Source organism: Nicotiana tabacum, chromosome 20, assembly GCF_000715075.1.
Source record: "Nicotiana tabacum cultivar K326 chromosome 20, ASM71507v2, whole genome shotgun sequence".
Classification (NCBI taxonomy): Eukaryota; Viridiplantae; Streptophyta; class Magnoliopsida; order Solanales; family Solanaceae; genus Nicotiana; species Nicotiana tabacum.
Genome location: NC_134099.1, coordinates 164,275,299 through 164,298,744, shown reverse-complemented (window position 1 = coordinate 164,298,744; position 23,446 = coordinate 164,275,299). Strand labels below are relative to the sequence as shown.

At 35.7% G+C, this 23,446-nt stretch overlaps 3 protein-coding genes across 4 annotated transcripts; 1 reads left to right on the top strand and 2 right to left on the bottom strand.

The window, feature by feature from the left end:
- Window positions 1-253: 253 nt before the first annotated feature.
- On the bottom strand, window positions 254-4,764 carry LOC107813518 (putative protein phosphatase 2C 40). 2 transcript variants are annotated; one of them, XM_016638798.2, is made up of 4 exons: window positions 4,453-4,764; window positions 1,705-2,808; window positions 1,186-1,450; window positions 254-616 (listed from the first exon to the last, which is right to left on the bottom strand). In XM_016638798.2, the coding sequence occupies exons 2-4, from the start codon at window positions 2,800-2,802 to the stop codon at window positions 489-491; spliced, it is 1,491 nt and encodes a 496-aa protein (XP_016494284.2). In that variant the 5' UTR covers window positions 2,803-2,808; window positions 4,453-4,764; the 3' UTR covers window positions 254-488. The 2 variants fall into 2 exon arrangements, with proteins under 2 accessions (XP_016494284.2, XP_016494285.2); XM_016638799.2 differs by having other exon boundaries at window positions 4,458-4,754.
- Window positions 4,765-11,980: 7,216 nt separating this feature from the next.
- On the top strand, window positions 11,981-12,502 carry LOC107818234 (uncharacterized). The gene has a single exon (XM_016644189.1). It carries the CDS (start codon window positions 11,981-11,983, stop codon window positions 12,500-12,502), a length of 522 nt encoding a protein of 173 aa, XP_016499675.1.
- A 699-nt stretch (window positions 12,503-13,201) lies between these two features.
- On the bottom strand, window positions 13,202-15,497 carry LOC107818235 (WAT1-related protein At3g30340). The gene is made up of 6 exons (XM_016644190.2): window positions 15,205-15,497; window positions 15,061-15,123; window positions 14,653-14,769; window positions 14,132-14,540; window positions 13,736-13,887; window positions 13,202-13,628 (listed from the first exon to the last, which is right to left on the bottom strand). Exons 1-6 carry the CDS (start codon window positions 15,384-15,386, stop codon window positions 13,472-13,474), a joined length of 1,080 nt encoding a protein of 359 aa, XP_016499676.1. The 5' UTR covers window positions 15,387-15,497; the 3' UTR covers window positions 13,202-13,471.
- Window positions 15,498-23,446: the final 7,949 nt, after the last annotated feature.

The following is a 23,446-nucleotide window of genomic DNA, read 5'->3' as shown; positions in this document are numbered from 1 at the left end:
CAGCTAGAAAACCCAGGATAATCTTACAAAATGGAGTCTGGGAAGGGTAGTGTGTACGCATACCGTACCCTACCCTGTGAAGGTAGAGAGGTTGTTTCTGATAGACCCTCGACTCAAGAAATGTAAACAAAATAAAGATTGAATCATGGATCCGCTTCTGAGCACAAGTACCGGATAACTTTGCTCGCCAAAACTTAGAAGAAAAGTCATCTAAGTTTTTTTTTTCCTCTAATGGGAGTTGAACTCTGGTGAATAACATAATAACTCTAACATAAGCAAACTATACAATAGATTACAAATGAAGTGAAGGTCTTTTGCAGAACAAGTTCAAACAAATCTAAAAATGGTGAATAACATAATACTTCTAACATAAGCAAAACAACCCCCTCCTCTCCTCCCTATCCCGGACCTCGGTTCCCTTACCTCAGGATCAAAATACAAAAATAAATGAAAAAGAATAGACAAAATTGTTCTTCAGATTGAGAAACTCATAGGCGAGTCGATGCTTTTGAGGTTCGTTTGTTCATTCCAAGGATTATCACAATTACTGTCACATCGTCGTGATATTTCCTCCTCCTCCCAGCTGGTATGCTCATCAACTCTTCCTTACTAAATCCTGCAAATTTATTGAATTAATTCAAACTTTTCGCAGCTATATCCACAATGCAGTTGATAGCCGATACAACCTCAGAGGATCATCAGCTCAAAATTCTATTCTTTTGCTGATCTCACTGTGTTAACTACTTAAACTAAAAAATGCTTAGTAGTATGTGATAGGTTGTGTGGTTATCATATAATGTAGTTTCATTGACTTTGTTATACCCTCAGGAAGCAAAATTGTGCTGACAGTCGAAATAGTAGTCTAATAGGTACTGTTCGATTAAGTTTAATACGTCGTCCATCCCAATTTATGCGACGGTATTTGACTAAACATAGAGTTTAAGAAATAAGGAAGACTTTTGAAACTTGTAATCTAAAATAAGTCATAGATAACTGTCTGGTTATAAGGGTAAAATGGTCATTTTAAAGTTGAATTGTTACTAAATATAAAAAAAGTATCATTTTGGGACGGACTGTAAATGAAGGAGTGTCACATCAATTGGAACGGAGGGAGTATAGAACATCCACAGATAAAAAAATAGTTGATATGGTCGAATGGAGATGATATCGATGCAGATGTCTTACCTGCACAATCTGCTGCTCGAATTACAAGCTGCTCCAGCAGAAATTTGGCTGGATCACCTAAAGGGTAACGTTGAATATAAGAATGGACAAGCTTTACAACCTCATCATTGTTGAAGAAGTCAAATAGACCGTCGCTTCCAAGTACAACAAAATGATCAGAACTTGATATTTCATGTACAGTCAGAGACGGTTGTACAGAAATATATGGAGGACTGATTAGATTTCGGACGCGAAGAATTCCCATCAAAGCATCATTCATACTCTTCTGCAATAAGAAAATGAAGTGTTATCCTTCCTAATAGGTAAGAAGCAAAAGATTAAAAGATTATATCAATTTTGGCACCAATACGATGCCACAACGATAGTCATCTAGTGTCCATTAGCATAAATTGGCTACATAAATGAAAACTTCAAAATTCTCAGTAATTTAAAGAAACAAAAAATGCAGTTTGAGATAAGGCGCGCCAAAGTATAAGGTAACTATAAGGTGCACCAAAGCAAAAGCAATAGAAGTTGCACCTTTTTCAAGTAACCAACTCCAAGTGCCCGAGTAACCTTTAGCTTTCCCTTGACTTTCCCACCCACGATCGTTGAGTGATCTTCAGGATGATTCTTTAATAGTTGGATTCTTTCAGATTCATTATCGACAGTATGACTAACAGTAAGCTGAACAGCTTGCAATCGTCCATCACTATTAGTAACGATGCTTTCACCACAAGTTGCCAATACAGCTCGACTATCTCCTGCATTGAGCACATACAAGTTCTTCCCAAGTAGAAGCGCAACTAATACACAGGATCCAATCGATACTAAGTCAGGACGGTCATCCATTTCCTGTTCAACCATGTGAAGGAAATCGTTCTCAGCTTGAGTAAGAGCCTGTTCCAGGCTATTAAGTACTTTTTGCTTAAAAGAGGTACACGGCTTCTCCACATCTAAATAAGGAAGCGCATTACCAAAGCAATCAACATATGAGCCCTTATTAACTTTAGAATCTCGTTCGAGTTCCCAGTCCAATAAACTAAGGTAATGTCTAATTGTTTCATACAATGTTCCAGCCAGAAAATCAGCTGCATCTCTTCCATTAAATCCATCATATATGGCACAGAAAAGCGAGTCGTTCTCTTCTGAACAGACAGCCTGTACTCTGTCTTCACCCGCAGCACCACCCGCTATTTTAACTTCTGTTGCATTAAAGAAGCTTTCACTCGAAGATTTCATTGAAGATGAATTGTCTTCAGCTAGCTCACTTGGAGAGGACGGACTACAACTTAAGTTTGACAAACTACTCTGAAAAGACGATGACAATAAATCCAACTTTGAAAAGGATGGAGAAGAGGGTATCCTGCGGAATGAAGTAGGTGAATCCAGTGCGGGCAGTATCTCAGCCCCAAGCAATCCGTTGCAAATATTTGTGTTAGCTAGTGTGGCATTGGCACTTAGAGCAGCACCAGAAAGGCAAGAGAAGGAACTGTTGGCTCTTCGAAGTTTAGTTCCAGGACGCATGTCAATACCATCTGATTCATCGCCAGAATCATCAGTGTTGGAATTACAGTGATATCCAAAACTTACTTTGATTTCCGCTCCAGGATCAGTTATTGCTTGTCCACCCATCATTTGTGCCTAGAAACAAGTCAACAATCTCCGTTAGATCCCATACCATTTTTAGACCAAGGACAATACTACGCTACATAGTATTTTACAGCAAATACAATTTTTGTTTTGATGTGAATACATATTCTCAAGAATCTTGAGTATGCTATTACAAGACATTCTCAAATCTCAACTACTTTAAAATTATTAAACAAACTACTGCACACTGGACGGACAAAGAAGCTAGTCAATAAAAAAGAACCTCCAGTTTCTTCTCCTTCCCAAGGAGGGAATTCAAATAATCGCTCGTAAACTAGAAATTAATCAGGTAGCAAATTGCCATAAACAAGTGTTATGAAATAGCCCTGCTTGGCTTATCCTTGATTGTGTGGTGGAAAAATTAGAAACGCTAGATGTTTTCATTTCTAGAATCTATTTATTCCAAACAACACAGTTCTGCAGTACCCTAGATCAAACCGTGAACATCACCCTAGATCAAACCAAAACTGCGAAAGCCCAAAATTATACATGCTCATTTGAGATTGGATATTGTACCACTATTTTAATCCTTGTTGGAATATAAAGTTTAGCATGCTAGATGAAGTTGAATAGAAAATGGATCCATATAGCCAACTCAATCCAAGAAAATAAGGCTGGATATCTAGCATCTGGTACCCACTGGTCCGACTAATCCAGAATTCACGCCATGTAGAGCTCACTAAGAAAGATATTCTCATTCGCTCTCTCTTCTTGTTCTTTTCTAGATTTTAATTGGTAATACTAGCTTCTTTGGCATATATTGTCCACTACCTTCCTATTGCATTTCAGATAAGAAGTTGTTTTTACATCTTTAACCAGTGATCATTGCGTCAAAACTCCCCAGTAGTAAGTAATACTATTGCATTTCAGATAAGAGGTTATTTTCACGTCTTGAACCTAGTGACCAACATATCACTAAAGGAGCAAGGCTCCAACTAATAAGAAGTGGCGGAGCCACATACAACCAAAGGGTGTCAATCGACACCCCTTCGCCGTAAAATTACATTATATCGATAGATATGTTTTTTTTGTTTTACGTATATATATTATACGTTGACACCCCTTAACTTTTTGGTGTATTTAATTTTTATATTTTGACACTCCTTAGTAAAAATTATGGCTCCGACACTGCTAATAAGCACTACTAAAAGTCATAAATAACAAATCCTTTTCAGATAATTTATCCATTTTCAAGATTATACATCCCAAGATACTGTTAACAATCCAAAATTTCCTATATGAAAATAAAACACATATAGATTACAACATGAAAATGACTAGTTTCTCATGAAAAACACAAAACAAGCAAATCCACACCAACCCATTAACTGAAATAACTGAAAAACAGAAGCAAAAAAAATTGATAAAAAGCAAATCTTTTACAAAGAGTTTCACCATTTTCAAGACAAGATTATACAAAAATATAGTATTAACAATCCAAAATCTCCCAAATGAACATAAAATCATAGCACATGCAGATTACAATAACAAGATCAGTATTATTGCTAGTTTCTCATGGAAAACAAAAGCAGCAAATTAATCCAATCCACACCAACCCCATTAACTGAAATAACTGAAAAACAAAAATAACTGGTAATTTGCCAATATAAGTTAAAATTATAACCAAAAACTAACCTTACTTGGATTTTGATGTTAACCCCAGATGACAAAAACAGCCAAGAAGCTGAAAATGCTCAATCTGTGTGCTTAGTTTAAATTGTTTACAGAAGCAAAGTGTTAAAGAACAGAAGGAACAAAGAGAAATAAAGATAAAAGTTTGTGATAAAATTGGATGGCGTTTATTAAATGGAAGAAACAAAAAAAGGGGCGGCTCGGTTGGAGAAAATTTCTATGGATGACGTTGATAGAGGAAGTCAGAATTTCTGTACAAAGATTCACTTCACACCAATGGTGGTAATTTTGTTATACAGTAGTTTGAGGAAAAAACAAAGTGCAGGCTTTTTATTATTTTGTTATTTTGGGAGGTTTCCTAATTGGCTTGGGACTCTTAGGCCTTGTTTAAGATTAAGACGTCTATCAGATTAAGATATTTGAATCTGAATATATATTTGAATATATTAAGATATGTATTAAGATTTGAATACTAAATAATTTAAACTGTTTGATTTTTAATATTTGAATATATAAAATTTATTTTTATTTAAAAATTAATAAATATAAAATTCAAATAAAATATTAACTAATCTAATATTCTATCAAGAAAATATATAATTTTTAAAAATATGATGGTTGTTGGTGGTGATGGTTAATGGATGAATACCGACTAGAGAGGGTGGTTGGTGATAGTTTTGGTTGATCATGGTGATTCATGCTAGTAGCTAATAGTGATTGGTAGTGGTGGCGATTATGATTGAGGATAGTGGTGGTGGGTGGTGATAGTTAATAATGGCGGGTGGTGGTAGTAGTTGTGACTAAGGAATGTAGTGAATGGGTGATGGTAGGTTAATGATGGGCAATGTTTGACGTGGTTGTTGTTGATGGTGATAGGGTGGTCAGTTGTGGTAGTTGAGGTGAATGAGTATTGATTGAGGGTGAGAATGATGGTGGTCGGAGTGGTGTGGATAGTGGGTGATGATGGTGGCGACTATGATTGAGGATGATGATGGCGTGGTGATGTTGGAGGTAGTGGTAGTAGAGTGGTGGTGGTGGTTGAGTTTAATGGTGGTGGTAGCATGGTGGTAGTTGATAATGGTAGGCGGTGGCCGCAGCTAATAATGAATATGTGATAGCTTCTTAATGAAATTAAGTCTCTGTTATAGATCTTAATTATACAGACCCATTAAATGGTTGTGAAGGCAAAAAAATTAAACACACATAATGATTAAGATCTGAATTATTAAAATTCAAACTTTAAAAACAAATGCACTTAATACCTGAGATCTGAATGAGTAAGATTCAGACCTCTATTAAGTGTGAGGCCTTAATTATGTTTTGTTGGAAAGTTATTTTTATCTATTTAAAAAATAATGAAAGAAAATTTTATTTATTTTACTTCACAAATCAAAATAGTGTCAATCCTTCAGAAAAAGTTATTACGACGCACGAAGCATCACAAGTTCACGTAGGGTCCAGAGAAGTGATATATTCTAAGGATGTGATGTAGGCAGGTCATCATGATATAAGCATTGGTAGCTGATTTTACGGCTACAACTTGTGACATATAGGTCACATGGAGATAATTTTAACTTTGCTCTAAGGTTCCCCTTTCAAGTGTCAATCCTTTAGAAAAAACTAAGTCCGATGCACGAAGCATCCCGCGTCCACGCAGGGTCTAGGAAAGGGCCTCACTCCAAGGGGGTGTGATGTAGGCAGCCTACCGTGATACAAGCATCAGTGGTTGATTTCAGGGCTCGAACCTGTTACCTATAGGTCACACGGAGATAAGTTTACCCTTACTCCAAAATTCCCCCTTCTAGTGTCGATCCTTTAGAAAAAGGGTAGCCCGATGCACGAAGGATCACGGGTTCACGCAGGGTCCGGGGAAGGACCGCATCCCAAGGGGGCAATATAAGCAGCTTACCGTGATACAGGCATCAATGACTGATTTCACAAATCAAAATAGTGTCAATCCTTCAGAAAAAGTTATTACGACGCACGAAGCATCACATGTTCACGTAGGGTCCAGAGAAGTGACATATTCTAGGGATGTGATGTAGGCAGGTCATCGTGATATAAGCATCGGTGGCTGATTTTACGGCTACAACTTGTGACATATAGGTCACATGGAGATAATTTTATCTTTGCTCTAAGGTTCCCCTTTCAAGTGTCAATCCTTTAGAAAAAACGAAGTCCGATGCACGAAGCATCCCGCATTCACGCAGGATCTAGGAAAGAGCCTCACTCTAAGGGGGTGTGATGTAGGCAGCCTACCGTGATACAAGCATCAGTGGTTGATTTCAGGGCTCGAACCTATTACCTATAGGTCACACGAAGATAAGTTTACCTTTACTCCAAAATTCCCCCTTCTAGTGTCGATCCTTTAGAAAAAGGGTAGCCCGATGCACGAAGGATCACGGGTTCACGCAGGGTCCGGGGAAGGACCGCATCCCAAGGGGGCAATATAAGCAGCTTACCGTGATACAGGCATCAATGACTGATTTCACAAATCAAAATAGTGTCAATCCTTCAGAAAAAGTTATTACGACGCACGAAGCATCACATGTTCACGTAGGGTCCAGAGAAGTGACATATTCTAGGGATGTGATGTAGGCAGGTCATCGTGATATAAGCATCGGTGGTTGATTTTACGGCTACAACTTGTGACATATAGGTCACATGGAGATAATTTTATCTTTGCTCTAAGGTTCCCCTTTCAAGTGTCAATCCTTTAGAAAAAACGAAGTCTGATGCACGAAGCATCCCGCATTCACGCAGGATCTAGGAAAGAGCCTCACTCCAAGGGGGTGTGATGTAGGCAGCCTACCGTGATACAAGCATCAGTGGTTGATTTCAAGGCTCGAACCTGTTACCTATAGGTCACACGGAAATAAGTTTACCTTTACTCCAAAATTCCCCCTTCTAATGTCGATCCTTTAGAAAAAGGGTAGCCCGATGCACGAAGGATCACGGGTTCACGCAGGGTCCGGGGAAGGACCGCATCCCAAGTGGGCAATATAAGCAGTTTACCGTGATGCAAGCATCAATGGCTGATTTCACAAATCAAAATAGTGTCAATCCTTCAGAAAAAGTTATTACGACGCACGAAGCATCACATGTTCACGTAGGGTCCAGAGAAGTGACATATTCTAGGGATGTGATGTAGGCAGGTCATCGTGATATAAGCATCGGTGGCTGATTTTACGGCTACAACTTGTGACATATAGGTCACATGGAGATAATTTTAACTTTGCTCTAAGGTTCTCCTTTCAAGTGTCAATCCTTTCGAAAAAACGAAGTCCGATGCATGAAGCATCTCGCGTTCACGCAGGGTCTAGGAAAGGGCCTCACTCCAAGGGGGTATGATGTAGGCAGTCTACCATGATACAAGCATTAGTGGTTGATTTCAGGGCTCGAACCTGTTACCTATAGATCACACGGAGATAAGTTTACCTTTACTCCAAAATTCCCCCTTCTAGTGTCGATCCTTTAGAAAAAGGGTAGCCCGATGCACGAAGGATCACGGGTTCACGCAAGATCCGGGGAAGGACCGTATCCCAAGGGGGCAATATAAGCAGCTTACCGTGATGCAAACATTAATGGCTGATTTCACAACTCGAACTTGTGATACATAATACAAACATTCAATGATTAATTCCATAGTTCGAACTCCTAATCTATAAATCACACAAAAACAACCTTACATTTGTTTCAAGACTCCCATTAAAGTGTCAATCATGTAGAAATGGAGTCGAATGTGTTATGTGAGTGATTTTTCATATGATTGTTTTTGTACTTGCATTTAAAGTTCGTGTGAATATCATGTCATCACATGGTTTTAAGTGCGTACAAATAACATATTTTAAATATTTATATACATTATTTTAAATTTTATAATAAGAATCCATATCAAGAAAGAAATATAGTTCATTCATAATTAAATTAATTTAATTTATTGTAATTTCAAGTGTGAGTAATTTCTTTCCCTATATAGCCACATATCAACTTCCCCATCACAATAATAGTCAGATTTATAGTCCCCACATAATTATGGAGGATAATTTTATGCCTCTACTCCACCCATCCTTCTCAACACCTTTTGGAAGATATTAGATATTTTACTGTAGCTTTCTATCTTCACCTATTGTTTTATTTTTATAATTATAGTATTCGTCATAAGAAATTGACAGATTCTTATGGGTATTATTAACCCCATAATCAATAACCTAGATAATTCAATAAATTATCGTTAAGCTAAAAGCGTAGCATGATCTCTAGCAAGCTCATGACCCCGGAATATCTCTCTTATTAATTGTTAAAAGAAAAATTGTATAAGTGGTGTAGTATTATTGTTAAATTACCAGTCAAGTTTTAAGTTGGTTATTTATGTAACTTGTGCGTACTCGATTAATTTTATAGAATACTTAATATTTCTCACCAGTATCAGGTAATTAAACATCAAAGCTTGAACAAATAAAAGAAATTACCTAGTTTTTTGCTTCTTTTGGGATTGTTATTTTTCCCCTTTCAAGAATTTATTTATCAGAAAAACTGCACCTTCAAATTTTAACATATACAGTCAAACCTCTCTATAACAACCTCGTTTGTTCCGAATATTTTTGGATGTTATAGCGAAGTGCTATTATATAGAACATATATTATAACATAACATGAAATTTGGTTCCGAAAAAGTTTAATTTTTATAGTGAAGTATTGTTATATATGGTTGTTGTTATAGAGAGATCTGACTGTATTTCATATTTTAAAATGTGACCATATAACTTAAGAGGTATGTAAATGTTGCACTAATTATTTTAGCAATCAGCAAATTTACAACGTCAGTCCCTTTGTTTTTCTTTTCTTTTTGGTCTTTCTTTTCTTCTTTTATTTATTATAGTCTGGCTAAAGTGAGAGAATATAACCCAAAAGCAAATTTGAGATCTAGAACTCGTGAATTCAAAATTATATATATATATATATATATATATATATATATATATATATATATATATGTTGATCATTTAATTTTTATTGAATATGTCTAAATAATTTGAGACGATAAATTTCAGTTAAATTCGCAGAACTCGTCCAAAATTGTTCTGCGAGGAAATCCTATTGGACTATAAGGGGATCTACGCAGCCCAATTGGCCCAATAGGCCCAACTTGACAATTAGGGAAAGTAGCCACGAAACAGTGAAAGTTTTGTTTAATGACCAGTCCTGTAAATAGCCCCCTAACCTACCACTTAAACTAAAAATAACAGGTGAATGTACAATATATTTATAATTTATGTATTTCATGATATATAATCTATGTTTAATCTATATATATGACTAGAAAAGTAAACAATTAATATGACCGGCTATTTGTGTAAAAATTCCAATTTTAATATCCTATTCTAAGCCTCAAACAAAATCCTTTTTAACTGTGAAATTTACAGAATGTAATCCTTTGAGCAATTCACACGTAGTTCCATACTTCCGTTACATGTATGTGACAAAAAATAATGTTATAATTTTACTATTATAGTGATCACAAGTTCAACAATCATACATGATTTTAATTTTGTAACCCCTTGCCAAAGATCCTCCGTCTTAAGAAGCAAAACAATTATTTGGTTATGCTATTTTGGGCTTTGCTCTAACCGAAGTTATTGCATCGTTTGCCCCAATGATGACCTTTTTGATCTCATTCGTATTCCAAGTCCGTTAGTAAGAGTTTACGGTGGGTGGGTAAGCAGGAGGGGATCCATGTGGTTAGATTAACTGGCCGAGAAGGTTAGCGAGGTTCCTGCTATGGTGAAGTGAAAGATCTTTCACTATAGTGGGAAGAAGACAGGTGGGAGCGAGCGGAGCAAGAGCAAAGCAAGCTCTAGTGGTGGATTGTCTTCGCGGTCCCATTTCATCGACATAGTCAGAAACAATGGATGTTGTAAACGCACAAGTGAAACAGGAATGAGTATAAATAGGCCACTCGGGTCCACTCTATAGGAAGAAAATAAATAATAGACAATAGATCAGTGACAACAACATAAGCCAGAAATAATATCACCCTCGTAAGAAAGTTGTTAAGTGAAAAGGTTGGTAATTTGTGTCAAAGGCATACAAAATTAGCAACCAATAATATAAACCTAATAAAGATGCTAAAGTAAGATGCCTCCAATGGACACCAAATCAGCACATCTTTTCTCTAAATTGTGTAGGCACCACAGTGTTACTGTGTTAGCATCAGTGTTTGTTCTTAAATCTTATATTTCCGGGATTTCCAAAAATATTGTCGTATCGAATTCCTTAAAAATACATTAATTTTGAAGGATCTGACGCATCGTATTGCATTTTTAAAGAGTCCGAGTAATATAACCTAAAACTGATCTCATAAGATGTGAATAAATCCTTCTTCAAGTCAAGAAATATACCTTTTTCTCCCTTTTATTTCATCTAAATATATGTGCATAATAAAAAAAAAAGAAAAAGAAAACTTTACACTCATTTGTTTATATCTAGCCACATTAACTTACCATGGTTAAGCGACAAACTGAAGTAAAAATACTTTGTTAGGTCTCTTGGTTAAACAATAAATGTATATGTGGAATACACATGACATGTTATTATTGATTTAGTTTTAATCATCGGCATGAATTATGTAATCTAAGCAGTGAAACTCCTTCTAAATATAGTGAAAGAAATTTGAAGAGATAACAAAACCATTGAACAAGCAATGCTTTTCTATTTTTTCTTTTTCTTTTTTCATTTCTAGGATATATTTGGATGCAAATTCTTATATTGCCAAGCAGGTAAGGCATTTGGTCCCTCAACTTTAATCAAATAACACAGTCTTCTTATCCTCTTTAAAATCCAAACCAATTCCAAAATTATCAATTGCATACAACATTCTTGTCTCACACACACACACACACACAAAAAAAAAAAAAAAAAAACTTCCCCATTGATCAAAGGATAACATATCCTTTGATCAATGGGGATTGTGATAAAAAAGAGTTACAAATTGAAGAAATTACAAGTTCGAACAAGAAGGGACAACATTTTAATTCCTTCATCATTTTATTCTACCATTATGTTAGTATTCTCATTTGTAATATCATCACAGAGTATGTTATAAATTCTGTGATGATCATTGAATATTTGGTCATTTCCAGTTCTTTCTTTTTACATGATTGCTAGTAGGTGAGGCCTTTTCAATGCCTCAATAGGATTAGTAAGGTAAGGTTTAGCCCGATTTGTGTTGCCTTAGACCTATGCCTTTGGAAAAAATATCCACACGGCTATGAGATTATATGCCCTCGTGAGACGTTGCCGACAGCTACACCAGGAATCCTCTACATGAGGCTGTCATCATAAGGCGATGGGAGGCGCAGAGGAGTGATTATATAGCCAAGGCATATGGGCAATAATACCGGTGTTATTGTCCCCCTTATTTGTACTTTTCCTAATTGTTGTATTTTCTTTTCTTTTTTATTAATAAAAAACTAACCCTAGGCACTTGCCTAGCGGATTGCCAAAAAAAAAAAAAGGATAACATATCCATATGGCTGAGTCCATATTTCCTGATAGGGTGAAGCAAAAACAAGCAGATAATGACATCAAAAACATGTTATCTGCTCTAACGAAACGCCTAGGCAGCCTTCAACGTGTTCATAATAAGGCGTCAACAGGGGACTCGAGCCAGAGTGATGACGATGATCATGGCACGAAAATCATCACTCTGGCCAGTACTAATGTAGGAGCCAGTATGCGCGGTGTGACGGAGGAGAAAGCTGGATTTGAAGGCGATCCATCGGAGGAAAATGAAGCATTGAAAACATATGTAAATAACAATTTTCAAACACTCAACAATTCCATTATGTTAGGTTGTAGCTATTGTACTAATGACCCTGGTGTTCATTTGGATATAACTGATTATATGGAGCATGACCAAAAGCCAACACTATTAGGACATGAAAAGAAGAAAGGAAAGAATAAAGGAAGGGAACCTCCAAATATGACCACTATTTGGTGCGTTCGGAGTAGGATAATACCAGAGGCGGATCAAGAATTTCAATCTTTATAGGTCAACGTTCTAAGTTCTTTGAGAGTATGAGTTCAAAACATAATGTTTGTACTAATTTTTTAAGTTTTTACATATATATTTATGGTCTAAATAACAAAGCTGAAATGTGAGGAAGCTGCTAAAATTTCATTCCATGTTCCATATGAATATTGAAGGGGAGCCTTGTCGTAACTGGTAAAGTTGCTGCCATGTAACCAGGAGCTCAAGGGTTCGAGTCGTGGAAACATCCTCTTGCAGAAATGTAGGGTAAGGTTGCGTACAATAGAAACTTGTGGTCCGGCCCTTCCCCAGACCCCGCACATTACGGGAGCTTCGTGCACCGAGCTGCCTAGTGGAGCATTGTTTCTTTTACTGTCTCCATGTTTTCCTATTTTTCTCTTTCTTGATCTCTTTGTAATGAGAATTCTTCCATTGAATTTTATAGTCAAATATTTCCCTTGAGCTAAAAACCATTACTATAGTATTGCTGTCTTCATTCTACTAAGCTTCATTGAATTCAACAGAAAAAAAAGGCTCCCGCTATGCACAGGATCCAGGGAAGGGTCGGACCATAAGGGTCTATTGTACGTAGCCTTACCCTGCATTTCTGCAAGAGGCTGTTTCCACGACTTGAATTCATGACCTCCTGGTCACATCGCACCAACTTTACCAATTACGTCAAGACTCCTCTTCGCTTCATTGAGTTCAACAAGTATAACAAATGCAGAATACTGTAATTTGTATTTTCAAAAATGATAATTACAACTTGCTACTATAGTTCTTTCTTCTATGTTATCATCATATCCTTAGATTTTTCTTTCTTGGTACTTTTACAGTGGCAAGAATCTCTCATGTCCATCCGATTAAGGTATAGACTTGATTCTTTGAAGTTGGTTCTTGAAAATATAACAAAATTTAGTTCATAGTTACATGTTTAGGAAGAAAACTTAGTTCAAAGAAACTATAGAAATATTTCCAGAGAGGTTGATATCAAGGAATCGCGCGTTCATCGTTGGATTCATGAACTTGAAACCTTAGCTCCTTGTCCTTTTTCTCTGCAGTTTCTTGAGGAACTTTCTGAATTTCTTTAGTCTTGCCCCAAAGTAGAAAGTATAGTCCGACGATTACAATAACTGATCCCATCACACTGATCATGTTCAATTTTTGAAAAAATATGTGTCAGTTGTATATACTATTATGAATTGAAACATTGTCTTAGGTAAAAAATTAGCAGCATTGAAAGTGTTGAATCACCTTCCGAGATTGAGTTGCTCGTGTAGAAAGGGAACGTCTAACATCGCTGCCATAACTTGAACTAGAGGACTGAATGCTGCAGTAAAGACAGGTCCCCTCTTCTTAACACACCATGACATTCCAACATAGCATAAGCCGGAACCAATTAACCCCTGTCACAAGTAGAATACAGTCAGACCTCTCTATAACAACATCGCTATATAACAGTCATTCACTATAAAAGTCGAGCTTTTTATGGAACCAATTTTATGCTATGCTATAATACATGTTCTATATAACAACACTTCGCTATAACAGCCAAAAAAATCAGAACAAATAAGGTTGTTATAGAGAGGTTTGACTCTACATTATTGATAATTTAGACTCCACAATAAGATGAAATTTAAGTGTACTTACAGTATAAATGACACTCAACATATCGATCATTTCCTTTGGAATCCAAATGGAAAGTCTTCTATTAATAGAAAAAGTTAAGATAGCTGATTGTATGGCGCTGAAGAAGGTCATAATAACAGTGCTAGAGTATTGACATGGATATTTCTTTCCAATATTTGATTGAAGAAGGAACCACGAGGACCACAAAAGCGTTCCAGCAAATAAGATCAACGAGCCAAAAATCCATCGTTCTTTTCTTTTAGAGGAACTATTGTGCTCTTCCATTGATTGAGATGCAGTTTGTTGGTCTGAAAAATGGATTAAAGGAATGCCTTTGTAAAATGTCAATAACAAGGCGCCTCCGAGGCATATCAATGTACCAATCACTTTGGCTCTTCCACTTCTATCTTTTGTGTTAATTGTCTCTAACCTGCATTACAATCATATGATATCCTTAGATTGGATCAATATATCAAAGGGGAGAGTCGTAACTTTGTAAGTTATATTTACTTGTTGAAACGAGAGAGAACGAATTCTCATACCCGAAAGGTAATGCCATAAGGAATGTTATCACCGGAACCATGTTGACAAAGGCACATGCAAAAGTTGCAGAAGTGTATTGTATGCCAAGAAGGAATAAGTATTGTGTAAGAGATGCCCTACGAAAAAGGTGTCTAAGTTATGCTGCTAAAATTTTAGCAGAAAAACATAGAGCATAGACAATCTTTCAAACTAAAATAGAAGATAATACAGTCAGACCTCTCTATAACAGCATCCCTATATAATATCACTTCACTATAAAAGCTAAGCTTTTCCGGAACCAATTTTTATGTTATGTTATAATATATGTTCTCTATAACAGCACTTCGCTATAACATCCAAAAATATTCGGAACAAACAAGACTGTTATTAGAGAGGTTTGACTATATAATCTTTGTTATTCTACTTACCCAACAATTGCACTCAAGAATAGGTAGCACAAGATTCGAGAGGTGAGTTTAGGTCTAGTATTTCTGCAAAACAAGAAGATTATTACATATGAAAAGTTGTAGCATAACTTCAGATAAGTGAAAAGTAGGAAGAATGATTCATACCTTTCAAGAAAAAAAGCAATAGGGGCTAAAAATATAGTCGAAACTGACTGTCGATAAGTGATGAAGACCAAATGGTTCATACCATCCATGATAATCTTCTTAAGAAGTATATTACTTATCGCGAAAGCAAAATCAATTGACAACATCACAAAGATTGGATACCATTCCACATATCTCTTCATCTTAGTTTTTTCTTCACTTCCTTTCTGTTGTGTGCTTCTTCTTGTGTGAATTACTCTGTGGTTTTAAAGCTGAAGCTGAGGCAGAAGGCAGATATTTAAATTCTGTTAAGACTGTTGTTTGTTCCACTAAATTCTGGCAATCACATCAATGCATTAAAGGTTCAATAGATTTAGACATTTGTTTAACATAAGTATACTCTTGCCTTTTACCTTCCTTTTACTTGAAAGATTGCTACTATTTCCCTTTTCCTTACTTTTGATGGATACTTTTGGCGTAACGGGTAAAGTTGTTATCATGTGACCAAGAAATCACATGTTCGAGCCGTGGAAACAGCCTCTTGCAGAATGTAGGGTAAGGCAGCGTGCAATAGATCCTTGTGGTCCTGCTTTTCCCCGGACGCCCCGCTTAGCGAGAGCTTAGTGCATCGGTCTGCTTCTTTTTTCTTTTTTTTTTACTTTTGATTGATATGTGTGGCATAACTGGTAAAGTTTAAGGTCACATGTTTGAGCCATGAAAACAACCTCTTGCAGAATGCAAGGTAAGGCTGCGTACAGTAAACCCTTGTGGTTTGGTCCTTCCCCGGACCATGCGCATAGTGGGAGCTTAGTGCACCGAGCTTCCCTTTTACTTTCCAGCATATGTTAATTGTAAGCGAATCGTTTACCTCAACAACAGGTTCATCAACATACAGTATAGAGAATGTTATTTTGACCATCAAAGGATGTGGTGCAGCAGATGTGGCTACTCTTTCCTTAATCAGAGGTCTCAGATTCGGGCCCTGGGTATGGAAAAATCCTTGATAGAGAGCGCTTCCCCCCGAATGGGGCCCTACGCAGCGCGAATCCGGATATAGTCGAGCTCCAATGAGGGTACCGGACACCGAGTGGAAACCAAAAAAAGAAAAGTGTTATTTTGGGAAATTTTATTTTGCTTAGTATTAACTTAGATAGGATATAGAACATTTTTAACATGTGAGTCAACTAATGGATATTTTCAATCTTTCTCTGTTAGTATATAGATAAACAGTTTATGGCATCATTGTGGGTGGGGTTCAATTAAATATGATTCTATTTGCCAAAATTTCCTATGGCATCTAATGCATTATCTCTCCTTGGTTCTCATGTTTAAGTGTAGGAGGCATCTAATGCTGCTTTTAGAAAACTTGTAGTATAGAATCTTCAGATTACAACATTGAACAGAAAAATTTACTGTCAATACATCATATTCCTTTGGATGGATAATAGCATCTGCTGCTTAGAAATTCTTTTAAGTCAGAAAGCATACACCTTTGTCAAACCAAGTACAATATGAATTGAGAGAGGGAAGATATGGTTTCCAAGTTAACCAAAAGATAACGCATGTGTCCTAAGATGAGCTCAATGAGAACAGAAATTTTGTGTGGAACAGAAGGGTAATAGCTCGTTTGATTCTGATTTCTAGTACGAATATGAACCATGACAGCTTGGCCTAATAGTCCTTCTGAACTTGATCAGTGACTAAGAACTTGTTTGATTTTAGTTCATAAGATAAGTTTGCCAAGTCTAACCAAAAAAACTAAGCTAGCTCAAGATCAAATTTAAGAGTCAAGTCATCAGTTGCCTTAGGCAAAAAGAGAAATAGAGAGTGTCAGACCATTGAACAATGCTAGGTATAGTTTGGTCAACTATTGTTCCAACAATGAGTTCGCGAGTTTAAGGTCGTATCCTATATATATGTGCCAAAAAAAAGTATAACGGCAGCTCAGCGCACAAGGCATCTCCCGTTCATGTAGGGTCCAAGGAAGGGTCGCACCGCAAGGGGTGTGATGTAGACAGTCTACTGTAATGCAAGCATTAGCAACTACTCCCATGGCGCGAACCTGTGACCTATAAGATATACATTTCAGAACTCACTCTCTCAGCTCAGAACCCACAACGTCTAAATTCTGAACATGCCAGTGATAAGAAATTAGATAGTATTAGCATCCTAAAGGTCTTGACTACTAGGAAAATCACTGGGAACTATGTAAGAATTTTCACTTGTGTAAGCCTTAGGAAAAATCAGAACTATGCTTGTATCAGGGTAGGTTGCCTATATCACACCTTCTTGGGTGCGGCCCTTCTCTGGACTCTGCGTAAACGTTGGATGCTTTATACATCGGACTGTTTTTTTAAGTCTTTATTCGTTTGGTTAATGAAAACATGGCAAGTGCTTAATGATGAATCAAATGTTGAAATTCTTGTACAAAATTTAAAAGCTTTAAATAGAAAAATCCCACTTTCTTAGTAAAAATGAGGACCACCAAGAAGTAGTTTGGCAACAAATCATATCAATGTTTTTAAGTAACATCAAATTCTTTTTCAATGGAAAGTAGGAGTTACATAATAGAAATGATTTTTCATGCCCTTGTCTTAATCCATATTCTTTTGTTCCTTAACCATGATTTGAGCTGGAAATCTACATCTTTAGTAATAGGAAATCCAAAATTATATACATTTTTGCTTTTACTTTTAGTTTTTTCATGAGTAAGGAACCTCTAAAAGTCCAAGCATTATCACCCTAATAAATGGTCAAGAATTAATCAAGATTACTAGTACCTTTAGAGGGCATAATCCTTCTTTATTACATAGCCGAATATAGGACGAGTTCTATAGGTTTAACTGAACACACTATTTTCGGCTAAAATTATGTATACATACAGCACAACAACTATTACTACGCCTCAATCCCAAGCAACTTCAGGTCGGGAATATGAATCCTCATTGACTATCTCGCTTCATTTAAGTTCATCTCAGTTCAATATTAGACTAAAAAGATTATTAGAAGTTCTCTGTATTTCCAATTGACAAATAAATTTCCATCATAAATTGACTAGTTTTATGCAAGTTGTCAGCCTGGCTACCGCAACTTTCTCCTTTTTTATATCCGAGCTTAGGACCAGCAATTTGAGCAAGCTCACTACAAGAAAATAGCTTTTTTCGACTACCAAAATAGGTGAAAAGTAGTCGGAAAAGTATCTGTTCCAACTACTTTCCGACTATTTTCACGTAGTCGGAAAATGGTACGTCGGAAAAACATGTCCAACTACTGTAATCGGAAAATTTATTTTGGCAAAGTTCTGAAAAGGTTGGTATTTTTTGACTGAAGTAGTCTAATTATAGTCGGGGAGGATTTAGGGGGACTGAAGGGGGTTCACACGAACCCTCTTTTGCCCAAAAAGTACAACGTATATGTAAGGCAAAATTTGTTTTTTACCTTTATATACTCCCTCACTTTCAATTTACGTGAACCTATTTCCTTTTTGGTCCGTGCCAAAAAGAATGACCCCTTTCCTTATTTGGAAACAATTTACCTTTATGCAATGATTTATAGCCACACAAAATATACGTGCCTCATTTTACACCACAAGTTCAAAAGTCTTCTCTCTTTTCTTAAACTCCATGCCCAGTCAAATGGGTTCACATAAATTGAAACGGAGGGAGTATTATATTTTGAATTCCCTTGACACAGTTCAAAATCTGTTTCTTTTTTGAACTCCCTTAGCGGAAATTCTGTCTTCGCCACTATTATAGTCGGCAAGCTATATATACATTATGCAAAAAAAATATTAAAACATAAAATATATAACAACAACAACATCCAAAGTTCTAAATAGTGAGAAGAAATGACTTAAAACGGGTTGGAGGCATCATATATATATATATATATATATATATATATATATATATATATATATATATATTCTCTTTATTCATTTTTACCCTTTTCAAATACTTGTGTTCTATTTTTTTCCCCATCTTCCATCTATACAGAATTCTGCGAGTAGTATGCAGTAAATCATTCAATGCTTTACAATAAAAAGTTTTGGTTCTTCGAATAATCTGCTTTAACAACAACCTAATTACTATTAATACATTGTTTTGTGCACTTTAACATGATTCATTACATGTTTATCTTGCAAAATGTGTCGACACATCAACTTCATATTCAGTTCCCTTTTTAGGGAAAATACAGAGTAGTGTAAGCAGTCACTAATGATTGCATTAGGCAGACTGACTACATCACACCCATTTGGTTGCGGCCCTTCCCCAAGCTGCATGAACACGAGATGCCTAGTGCACAGATTGTAGGCATTGACGGCTTAAATAATAAAGATACTTAAAAATCCCATTTGATATAATTCAAAAATAACTACAGTTTAATTTGTTGTTCAATAATATGTATAGTACTTCAATTTTACATAAACGGTCAATGGTAAGTTAATGTGTATACATCTAGGTTCATGGCTTGGTTAAGCGGTAAGGACGCAACATGTGATGTGCGATTTAAATACTTGTCACGAATCCTGTGCAGGTAAAATTTGGTATTCTCCCTCCGGTCCATTTTAGTCGTCATGTTTTTTTTTAAACTACATCATTTCTGACTAGTTATTTTTCGTAACCGCGACAACTAAAATAGACCAAAGGCCGTGTTTATTTAAGTTAGGAGAAGCATAGAGGGATCTACCCATACAGGGGCGAATTCAGTTCAATAGCTACGGGTTCCTGTGAACCCAGTAGCTTTTGTCTAGAACTTGTATTTATATTGAAAAATTCATTAACTGTTTAAGAATATTTAGCTTGGAATCCAGTCCGTTCATCCAGTTAGTATTGCATATTAACTTGAAATTTTTATAGGAATCCATAAACCTAAAATCCTGGATTTGCCTCTGTGCCCATATACTCTGCGGAGTTTAAAACCCTTGTGTGTGGACACTAAAAGTTGCATTAGATAGGCACAGCTGAACCATCAACTAACTATATGCCAAAAAAAAAAATTCTTTTCCCACAAACCATGCGAATTAAAAGGGCGGTCCGATAGACAAGGCATCTCACGTTCACATAAGATCCAGGAAAAGACCGCATCTCAAGAGGTATGATGTAGACAATCTATCCTAATGCAAGTATTAGTGACATAAACCATGCAAATTCCATGCATAAAATCAGAAAAAAAAAATTGTCGTGGCTTCAGAAAATTCAGATATCATACAACTTTAAGTATGTTAAACATTAACTTATTGTTGCAAAATTTTAAGTGGTTGTATTTGAACATTATTACACCAAATATTGATCACTAAAAAAGTTGCATGACTGTGTTTACTGAAACATGCAAGAAAAAGATTCTTTATAGCTTTATTTAGTTAAAGAGATGAACTTCAGTATATGGAAAAATGAATCATCTTTCAATTATTCAAAATAGATAAGACAACACATAGCACGTTTTGTATAACTAACAAATTAAGGTAATTGTAACTAATTAAATTCCTAAATTTGGATCCTATCTCCTGAGTTTTACCCACTAAATTGACCGTTAGGCTATACCCTTAAGTGCAATATCGCCAGATCTAGTGAAAGAGGCAGAGTTGGATGTAGAAATTTATGGGTTAGTTATGGGTTCAATTGAACACATAACAATCGACGCGGAGTAGAAATTTATGTGTAAAAATTCATTAAAATTGCAAAAATAATAGATTTGAACCCACAACTTTAAAAATATAATGGGTTCAATGTTAAAAATCTTAAAAGTTGAACCCATAGAGTTTAAATCTTGGATTCGCCTCTGGAAAGAGCTACGAGTTCACCTGAACTCAGCAACATTGATTTAGACCCGATATATAACAATAACAACAACAATCTATTAAAATCCTATAAGTGGGGTCTGGGGAGGGTAGTGTATACTCAGACCTTATCCCTACCCCGATGGGGTAGAGATGCCGTTTCCGATAGGCTCTCGGTTCAAGGAGACAGAAAAGATAAGAAGAGACGATATATCAGTACCGTCAACAGAAATCATGTTGGGGTTTTTAAGCATTAATGAGGCTTAAAGAAGGTGAATGGGAAATAGAGGGAAATGAAATTTTTAAGTAAAATTTTAAGTTTCCCCCCTTGATGAAGGAATATTGTCCCATATTGGAAGAGGAAGAGATTTTCTATGGGTATATAAGCAATTGCTCTTCTTCTAGCTCTTAAAGAGTTGAGAAGAAGGCAAGCCTCGCGCTGTCGTCGTCGTCGGCTCGGCTTCGGCTTTGGACAATTGATTAATTAATTTTTTGGACCAAATTTATTTGTTAATACTAAAATATTAACAGAAATGCTATTAAATATTTGTTTTAATAATAAAATATTAATATTAAAATAAATATTAATATTAAATCCAATCCGTAAATGTTATGGCATTTATGTTATGGCCGTTTTGCATAAACAGCCATTCTGAAGAGTTGCACCTCTTCAGATTTCAGCCCAACTTTGTCTATAAATACAAGTCTATTCTGCTCAGAATTTCCATACGATTTTCTGAGTTTCTCCGCCTTCTTCTGCATACTTTTAACATCAAACAAAGCAACAGTAAGTGTGATTTGCTACCGAACTTTTTGTTAGCTAAAACATTGGGGTTTGAAGTACGACTACACCAGTGTGTAATTCGTTCTATCCTGAGAGGAAATAATCAATAACCTTGGGTACTAGGAGGGGTAAATTCCTTAAGGAAACACTATGAATTCAGTGGGCTCGAATTGGTTTTTTTTAATTTCGTTTACATTTCTGTTTATGTTATTTTATTTTCTCCAAAATTGTTTTACAAATACAGATTATTAACAAATCATAGAAATAATAACAGCATCATAAAAACTAGAAAATAGATGACAAGCAATAACAATAAATAGTAATCAAGGTCCGGTGCTATAAAAAATAGAATTTTAAATCCTATAGCAAAGGTTGATACCTTATTTATTATAAATAAATACCCTTTTAAAAAATTATCCCATATTGAAGAGTCTGTTACCTTCTTTTTTTTATTGTACTTCAATGTATCTCGCTATATTCCATGTATTTCATTGTCTCGCTGTATTCTATGAATGTATTCATACTGTCTCGCTATATTTCACGAATGTATTCATATATTTTTTTTAATTAATATAATTTAGGTATTCAGATGTATATATATATATATATTCAAATGTATCTGCAGTATGTATTCATATATTTTTGCACTATAGATGACCTGCTATACTTCATGTATTCAATGTATTTTTATGTATTTAACTATACTGAATGCAATTATATAATTTTAATATATAAATCTATTTATAAAGATACCACTAAAAAATATTTTAGTAAAGATACCACTAAAAAAAGGATGGATTGAATTGAATTTCTGAAGATTGCTCTGTTTTTTAGGTGTTTTTCGATTGAGAATACTTTCTATAACTGAAAATACAAATTTTGTGTGTTATAATTGAGTTTGTTGAGTTATATTAGGAATCTATCGCGTTAATTGATTCACTTACCGTTTTTAAACAGCAAAAGACCTATTTTCACAAATTTCGTTACTGTATTCGCGAATGCAGCTCGCGAATACAGTCAAATACATTCTCTGCTTAGCTGAACTCCCCTGTTTTTCGCCGAGTTTTGCTACTGTATTCATGAATACAGTAACAAAAATACATTAACGACTGAAAACATAGCTATAGGAAGTAATTTAGTAAATGGTAGCTATAGCAAGCTAATAATCACTAAAGCATAGTGGTTTCTGAAAATTTCTCATGAAAAATAGAAGGATAGTGTGAATACAACATTAACCACTAGCCGTCTAAGATCAACCCTATCAAACTAACCTCACCCCCGGCACAAAAAAAAAAGTTCAACTATCTCCTTGCCTACAACACTAATGCTCGACTTTCACACCTTCCTAGACCCTATATATATGTTAAAAAATCCACAACAAAAGCACAAATAATAGATTTCGAATCATTTCCTAAATGAGAGTAAAGCTAAGGTCTTTTTATGTTAAAGTAGTCAATACTTGTGTTAAAAGTTGAGTTAAGGCATGTCCTTCAACCCTTTTGTACCTGCATTCTTGAGTCATTATCCACCCACAATAATACAAATGCCATTGCAAACCAGTGGCAGGGGCAGACGCACGTTCAACCAGTGGCGAAGCTAGGAATTTCTTCAAGAGTGTTTAAATTTTTTTAAAAAAAAAAATACGACAAAGGGTGTTCAATATGTATTATATACCTCTAAAACGTAATATTATACCTATG